This window comes from Mus caroli, chromosome 10 (assembly GCF_900094665.2).
Source record: "Mus caroli chromosome 10, CAROLI_EIJ_v1.1, whole genome shotgun sequence".
Lineage (NCBI taxonomy): Eukaryota > Metazoa > Chordata > Mammalia > Rodentia > Muridae > Mus > Mus caroli.
Window position 1 is genome coordinate 2,470,091 of NC_034579.1, and position 8,820 is coordinate 2,478,910.

Genomic DNA, 8,820 nt, shown 5'->3' on the forward strand with positions numbered 1-8,820 from the left:
GGACTTGATTTGAACATCTTTTTTGGGAGGTGTCCAGGTTGATGACTTTTGAACAGAAGTTAGTGCAGCTCTGCCCACAACATATCCTCTAGTTGTAGCATGTAGTGACAACTTACTGCTCTCCTGATTGAAAGTTTAAAGAGAGATTTTCAATTCTTTTTCGTACTCCTGATAAAGGGATCCCACAGGACTGTAATAGTAGCTCCTCCAAGCTATGCACAGAAACACTCCAAAAACAAACTCACTCAAAGTGTGAATCAGAGACGCCTATTAGGAATTTAAGGTGCCTTTTAAACCAGCCAAGACCAACACTAAATAAAGTCCTGTCCACAGAACAAGTAGATAGGACTATTCTTCCCATACCAATAGAGGGCAGCAGTCAGCTAACACATTCACTTTAGGATTTTGAGAACAGGTTCAAGATGTAGCTCCATGCTGTCTTTAAACTTCTCAAGCCTCCTGTATTTCAAGATTACAGACACTTGAGACCATCCTGCCTTAGGAGCATACTTCAATCATGTAATGATCAACTGTCAGAAATACTACAATTGCCGGGCGGTGGTGGCGCACGCCTTTAATCCCAGTACTCGGGAGGCAGAGGCAGGCGGATTTCTGAGTTCGAGGCCAGCCTGGTCTACAAAGTGAGTTCCAGGACAGCCAGGGCTATACAGAGAAACCCTGTCTCGAAAAACCAAAAAAAAAAAAAGAAATACTACAATTAGCAAGTACTTTAGAAAATTAAACTCTTCCTCTATACCAGTAAGTTAACTGGTTGCTTAAGACCACTTTGTGGTTGGTGTGTCTCAGACAAAGTAGAATTTTTTAAACTTAGGCTTATTAACAAGTTCTATAGAAGATCCACACACTGCCTGCGCCCCACACCCTTCCTCCCCAGGAAGCTGCCATTTCTTATGAATTGAATGAATTTACAAGCATGTTTCTCCCCCCAAGAGCAATGGCAGCTTAAGCGAAAGAGCACTTTGGAAGACTTACAATGACTCTCTGCATGGTTTTGCTGTAGAGCTGGAACGCTCCCTTATTGGTTTCCAGGATCTTCTTCCAAATTCTGCTCACTTTAGACAGACTGGAAACAAAGGAGACAAAGGTCTAAGTCCCACAGAGAACTGAAGGGGATGACTACAAGCTACACTAACCGAACGCACGCGCACTGACACTGGGTGGGTTAAGATCTGGGATGACAGAGCCCAGTTATGAGTGCTTAGCCAGACTACCAAAGGGCCAGCCAAACTCCCACCAAGCTTGTTGTATCCATTTTTGTCTTAGAGTATCTACTAGGATAAGCAACTTCACACCAGTGCAATGTATGCACCTCCACCTTTGTGTGACAGGATATTAGGCTACTTGTAACCAATTCTGAAAAATCTATTACATCAACTGAAATGGCACACCTCACAATGCTGACTACAGAAACCACCCACTAATAGAAACCACCTTATCTACCCATTTCATTGCAGCTAGCCAGATAATTCAGTATAGAATACATCCTTCTAATGGAGACCATGAAATGCAAAGTGACAAGACTGAATGCAGATTTCCATAGATTTTCTTCCATTTCAAATGTCAACCAAACATTAAAAAAGTCAGCACTGTAAGACCATTTTACATTGGTCTGCACAACCAGGTCCTTTGTTATCTAATATACATGCAGTGTGCAACACACTCAAACTCACTTTATTAAGTCCATGCCGCTGAGCTTAGTCAAAATATTAGCCAACAGGTGTATAAATCCCCTCCGGGAGAGCTCAGCCAGGATATCTAGGTGTTCCAGGCCCATTTTCTTGCCAATTATATTTTGCAGTCTAAAGTTTCCGCTGGCAATCACTTCCTTCAGCATTTCTCGATCCACTTTAGAGTTTCGCTTGCCATTCTTTTTTAATGTCGAGCAAACCACTCTTTCAAAATGCAGGACAGGCAGCAGGGTTTTGTTGGGATGCTGGTCTGGGCTATGTGATGGCAGCAGACGGGTCTGGGGACTGTTTCTGAAATTCTCCAGGATAAGGATGCCATCATCACGGTCACTTTGTGTGAATGATGAATAGCCACTGTCCTCATACAGTCTACTGGCCTCTAGTTCTGTTTCGTTTGAACTATCTAGTGTGTTTTGTACACGTTGATTTTCCTTGTTATCATGTCCCACAATTGGTGACTCGATGAAAGACAACCTCTCATGGTTTCTAACACAGTCCTTACAGGAAGGTTCCAAACACACGGGACTGTAGGAACCTTCTATCCCACTGTCCTCAGGCTTCACCACTTCAAGCTCAGAAAGCTCAGGGTTGCAATTAAAACACTTCATTGTAACAGAAAGAACAGGGCTTTCTTCTTCACAACCTACAAAAAGAACACAAGAAATAGAATAAAAATCACTTTTGTGGTAACTTGTTCCCCAACTTCTTGCTGAGAACTGAACTCAGGGTCTTTACAGACATTATCATAACCCTTATATACCCAGCACCAGAAATGGCTATCTTCCGTTACCATCGTGTGCATGTGCCAATAAACAGAATATTAACTCAATACTATTAACTAAAACCCATACATGACACAGTTCCAGGATGCCACATCCCATCTAGCTATCATTTCCATAGGCTTGCTTTAAACTAATGAACTAAGCCTCCTCTTCTCCACTTAACTCTTCTCTGTGGCACACCAAGAGTCATGCTGCACAGGTGAAGCTGATGGGGCAGCACATCCACCCCCGGCCCTGGTTCCCCCTCCCTTTCATGAGTCCCCTTAGTCAGTTCCTCTGAACTGAGACTGAGACCACATTGCCTCATTTCTTTGAGACAGAGGACTTGCAGGAGCAAGAAAACCATAGTGGACAGACAGCTCTGGCATCAACACAGGGAGATGCTCTTCGTCTGCCCTTTACAATGTTCACCTTTGACCCACACTGCTCTAATTCTTATCTCACAAGCCGTTCCAGCTGGCCTGGGACTGCATTGCACATGCTGCCATCATTTTGATTTTTAAGTATTTTTTCTTTTAAACTTTTCCAGCCTACAGGACTCTGTTTTCTAAATTAGAGAGAAGTATCAGAAGATAAAAATCTGGATCTTAACACACACACATACATACACACACACACAGAGCTAAATCCATCTGAGATCAAGAGATTTCAATTTCTAAGTGCTCCAAAACAGTAAGAAATATTTTGTATTATGTTCATGTTGAGCAGACATAAAGGCAGATTAAGGAATTCCATACTCCCCCAATCAAACAAATGTGGGGCATATATCTAGTCTTGCTATTTCATTCATCTGATATCCACTTAATGGCAAAAATTTGGCCTCAGTTTTCCTATCCACAAAATGGAGAAGAAAACAAAACTGGATTAAATGAATGATCTAATTAAAAGCATCTGTTTCTTATCTAGTTAGTCACAAAAAGGCAAACTTGCTGGCATTTCTTACACTGAAAATCAAGGTAAATTCCACACAAGCACAAATTAGGAGGCAAAACTTCAAATGAAAGAATCTCTGCTGAGCTTTCTGACCAGCTTATTCTATTAGGTTTTGGGGATGGGGGCTGTCCTTAAATGAACTTACAGATAAAACAAAAAATATTTCAATGTTTTAGAACTCACATTAATTAGCACCCCTCAGCCAATCATGGGATGGGGGAAAGGTGGATAGTTAAAGTGCACCAAGTCTGACCTTTCATTTAACTTATAAACACAGATTTTACACTCCATAGTAAAGACTGTAATTAAAGCTGGCGTTAAAGTCTTAGCTCTTCCATATGTTAGCTAGGTTTCAGTCTCAGTACCCAGCCATGTGGCCAAGGTCAAACACCATTCCTTCTTTGTGTAAGGGTGAGGAAAGGTGATTGAAAGTATAAGTCAAGAGAAAACCTTTAAGCCTACTTTGAAAAATATTTAAATGTTCTCATTATTTTTTAAGGTTTCTTCAAGGCTGTAAACCAAGTGGGGGAGGGGAGTTGGGGACAGCAAGCATTTCCTGAGGAAAGCTGAGCAAAAGAATCCCATCGTAAACCATTAAATTTCTTATTTTCTAACGGAGACCCAGGTAATCTTTTACAAACACATTCTGCTAAGTTAGTACTTTCTTCTCTTCAAGACTTAATTCCTTTTCTGATGAAGAAAGATTATTGAAGATGTGTGTGTATATATATATATATATATATATATATATATATATAGAGAGAGAGAGAGAGAGAGAGAGAGAGAGAGAATGAATTACTTCTTCCTTCAGTTGGAAATTTTCTACGGTAGAACTGATGCATCTTTCACTGAGATGCCAAGAAGGATAATAAATAAATAAGAAAATAAACAACTGATTCTCTCTGCTCTCACCTAAACGTTGGAAAAAGTGACCATTAATTCTTCAAAACACCGGAAAATTAAACAATCCCTCCTCGACTCTTTCATCAGCTAAACACTACAGGCAAACTCACCGTTTTGGAGGAAAAAGGGCGCTTTTTAAAAGGCCCTGCTGACTCCAGGCCTTGAGACTTACTGAGAAGAAGCAAAACAGGGGAGAAAAAAAAAAACAAAACTTTTTTCATTTGGTACAGTGGGCAGGCGGGGGCTGGGGGGTCCTTTACATTTGGCGGGAGCTGAGAAGGAGCCCCTAGAAATGCTGAGGGGGTCGGTGGTGGGAGGTGCCCCGAGGGCGCGGTGCACGAGGGAAGGCGGGAGATAAGCGCGGAGCTCAATCTCCCGCGCTCTCCAGCCAGGGCTCTGAGGGCAAAAAGTTACGGAGACTGAGTATGGATGTGAGATAGATGAGTTGTGAAATGGGGGGCATAGAGGCTAGAGATGGGGCCATCTGGCCAGCTTGGAGTCCCACAGTCCTGTCACAGCTCGAGCATGAGTTGGGGAGGGCAGCAGAGGAGGGGGCATTTGGCGCCCAGGCAGGGGGTGGGGTGGAATCCGGCGCGCAGAAGCCACTACCTTGCATGTCCCCAGTGCAGGGTCTCAGGGTGGGATGGAATGGTAGGACCCCGTACAAGGCCGACCACATCTGTCCCACTCTGCACCAGCCACCCTTGCTCCGCGCCTTCCTCCCAGTCCCGGGCCCAAGGAGGTCGCCTGAGGCCCGGAACACCGTGATCTGCAAGCACCCAGTTTCTGAGGCTGCCGCCACAGAGAAAAGATTCCCACGATGCCCGCCTCACACTCACCGTCCACGGTAGTCCGCGCGCCAAGACCGCAGGGACAGGAGGACGGCCGGCGCAGATCACTGCAGGTGCGCCGGCTCATGCCGCAAAACTCGGACTCCAATGCAGGGGAGATGGCGGAGACCACAGGAAAAAGGTGGACGGCCTGACGATGCGCCGAGCCGTAGCTCTTAAAAGGCGCCAGCTGGTACTTTTAAAATCTTTGAATTTGGTGCCCAAATCAGAACAGACCAATGGGGCGCGGCGTTTGCACGAGCGTGCCAATAGGCAGGCGGCATGAGAGGACGCCCTCGCTCGCCCAATAGGAGGGCGCGGGGGCGGAGCCAGCCCTGGAGCCAGGGCTCCTCCCACACGCCCAGAACCTCGCCTCCCCAAGTTGCTGAAGGAGCTGGCAAGCACGCCCATGTAGGCGTGGCCTACGAAGGCGGCTGGTCGTCTGCGTAAACCCGCCATGCTGCCCTCTCCCCGCACCCCCCTCCGTTATCCCGCGAACCGGCTTCTCCAGAGTCCTCATGTCCTGGGGACAGCTCCGACTTCTGCCTGAAAGTCTGTGATGGACACAGACGGGCCCCCAGTCTTCCTCCATCGTCTGTTACGAGCGAGTTTGCAGAGCTGCAAACCCGCCACTCTAAGTGCACACCTTCCGGAAAACAAGCCCTTCCCCTGGCTCCGGACCCGCCTCTCTAGGATTTAGGCGCGCTCTACTCTCCCTCCTAAATTGGCTCCGCCCCCTGCCTGGAGCTCCTGCGCTTGCGTATTGCGCGGCCGCCGCTACGGAGTTGGCGGGTTGGCGCTTGCGCGCCAGGAGCCTGGCGGTTCCCTCCGGGCGGGGCGGACTAGCTGGGCGGGACATGTGACCCGAGAACCGCCCTTGCCCTGGGGATGGCGCGCAGCCAGACCCGGGCGTCCCGTTGCGTGGCGCCTTCCGCAGGCGGAGGGCGCGGCCTAACCTAGACCTGGCTATTGCATTCTTTTTTTTTTTTTTTTTTTTTTTGGGGGGGGGGTTCGAGACAGGGTTTCTCTGTATAGCCCTGCTCTGGCCATTGCATTCTTTTGGGTTTTAAAACACCACGAATTCTTAAAAGTGTCAATTTGTATTTTATGTGTTCTTAACCTTCGTTGGCTAGGCTCAAGAAACAGCCGACCTGTTTCCCTAAATAAGTCAGACTCCCTTCTCTTTGGGGTGGGGTGCCCTGGCTACGTGGATATTTTTATATCAAAGGCGAGAGTGAAAGTATTAAGTCTGATGGTGAGCTATAGTACACCACTAATGATTCTGGGCATGCACGTCTTGAATTTATTTCTAAGTGGTGACAATACACTTAACTTCTTTTCAGAATACAGAGCAGTAAAGCTACAGGATATGCCATTTCCCTCTTGCTTTTCTGCAAGAGTATATGACTTTCTATTAGTGTTCCATGCAGCTCCTGTGTAAAGCGGGACCAAGATTGTACTGAGTCATACAAACGTTGGGTGGTTCCAGTTTTTATCAAATTCTTTTTGTTTATCCCTAGTTTTCTGGCATTTTCACGTTTGGAGTGTTACAAAAAAATAGGAATGTAGGTGGTGTTGCTTACCAAAATCTTTTTTTTTTTTTTTTTTTTTTTGATTTTCGGGACAGGGTTTCTCTGTGTAGCCCTGGCTGTCCTGGCACTCACTTTGTAGCCTCGAACTCAGAAATCCTCCTGCCTCTGCCTCCCGAGTGCTGGGATTAAAGGCCTGTGCCACCACGCCCGGCTGCTTACGAAAATCTTGACTGCTATTTCTGTTTTGTACCTGAGAACTTTGCCTCTAAGTAAAAAGGCTGAAAAGACACGAGCCCTGTCTTTAAGGAAGTTTATATCCTAATGAGAAGGAATTTGGCAATCAAAATTTTCAGTAAATGAAAGATACTAAACTATGTGTTAAAAGAACTGTTAATAGAGACATAGGTTGAGAATCTTGAATGGTCAGTTAAGTTTGACACTTTGAACTGTATTGACCTCGCAAAGAACTATATAAAAAAGTGCCTAGAGCTCAAGCAAGGGGGACAGGTGTGTGTGTGTGTGTGTGTGTGTGTGTGTGTGTTTGCATCCGGAAAAGTCAGAAGCTAGATCATGTGGTATTTGTAGACTGTACAGACTTTAGTTGGAGTCTTGCTGAATGGATATTAAAATGCTGCGTGGTCGGGCGTGGTGGCACACACACACAGGAGCCAGAAAACCTAGTTCCCGAGCAGAGAGAGCTACACAGAGAAACCCTGTCTCGAAAAACAAAAAACAAACAAACAAACAAACAAACAAAAAACCAAACCCTGTCTCAAATAAATAATTTTAAATGCTGTACCAGGGAGATCTTTGTGCATGTGAAATATACTCCCTAATGTGAAATAACACTAGATGCAGACCATTGGTGTGTACAATAGTGGATTTGGCTTTTAGAGACAGTGGGAACCTGTTACAGTGCTGAGGAATGACAAGAAAAAGCTTACTATTAGCTTGCCATTCTTAAATATCTTAGCAGTATTTTCACTTTATACGATTGTGCTTAGAAGTCTAAGATCTCACTGTGGTTTCAGAGCTAGTCAAGAGAGAGCACAAACTTTTGCATCCTCGTGGGGAGTATTCTTGAGGGCAAAATGAACCAAGTTCCTTTCAGCAAGAGTCCAGTAGTTCCTTCTGTTATTCCAGCAAGTGATATTCTTTGCTGGAACTTGATAGTACATGTTCCTGTTTCTACTCTGCTTGACCTTGGAGACTCCTTATCTTTTATTTGCATATACAGAGAATTGGAAGTTTCAGGTGGGAAGGCAAGCTTCGCAAACAACAGAGCACCTGGAACGTAGCCTTTGGTTCTTCACTATAGTCTGAAAGTACTCTTCAGCATTTTTCCCTTCCTGAAGAAAACGGCTGACAGGCTGTCAGGTTGTTGGAAAATCTCAAATTTCTACAAGGAGACAAGCATGTTTTCTTACATGCTGCAATAATTTGTCACAGTCCATGTCAGTTTTTCAGGTTAATTAAGCGTTGACTTTCAATTATATTTGAGCTTAATTGTGTTGGAGCAGTATTACCTGATGCTCCTAGCTGGCTCGTGGGCACGTGTGAATCTCTTCCTCCAGTAAATAGAGAGGGCCATTCTGCATTTCACTAGATGCCAGTCTTTTCATGCCCACTTGTGTCAAGTTTTTTGTTTTTCTCCACTTGGGTGAAATATGACGTACAGAGAAAATTGCCTTCATTCCTTCAAATTCTGTTTACAGACTTAGTGCAGACAAAACATTGAGGTATATGGAAGATAGAAACCTTCCCTGTGCTTACCTACCGTCTATGCTCTTGAGATTCTCTGAACATTCATTTATGGATAAAATAAAAATAAGTAATAAAATGAATAAAATAATTGTGAAGTTCCAGAGTGCTGAGACTCATCACTGCCCAGAATCATAAGGGGTCATCCTACCATAAAGTTTTCTTTTTACATATGCAAGTTAGGCCATTATTGATGTGTATTTTCACCCTATTCTGTAACGTTACCTTTTCATTTCTTTACTAAGCAAACAGACTTGGGATAGAAATCAACCAGGAGCCGGGCGTGGTGGCACACGCCTTTAATCCCAGCACTCGGGAGGCAGAGGCAGGCGGATTTCTGAGTTCAAGGCCAGCCTGGTCTACAAAGTAA

The 8,820-nt window shown here is 44.8% G+C and overlaps 1 protein-coding gene across 1 annotated transcript in view; it reads right to left on the reverse strand.

Moving 5' to 3' along the window:
* Fbxo5 (F-box protein 5) overlaps positions 1 to 5,569 on the reverse strand; it is a 7,066-nt gene extending 1,497 nt beyond the window's left edge. Inside the window, exons 1-4 of the mRNA XM_029482618.1 lie at positions 5,167 to 5,569; positions 1,692 to 2,352; positions 994 to 1,084; positions 16 to 123 (exon numbers count right to left, since the gene is read on the reverse strand). Coding sequence (XP_029338478.1) covers positions 16 to 123; positions 994 to 1,084; positions 1,692 to 2,352; positions 5,167 to 5,245 — 939 coding nt within the window. The 5' untranslated portion in view covers positions 5,246 to 5,569. The remainder of the gene's footprint in view (positions 1 to 15; positions 124 to 993; positions 1,085 to 1,691; positions 2,353 to 5,166) is intronic.
* Between the last annotated feature and the right edge of the window lie 3,251 nt (positions 5,570 to 8,820).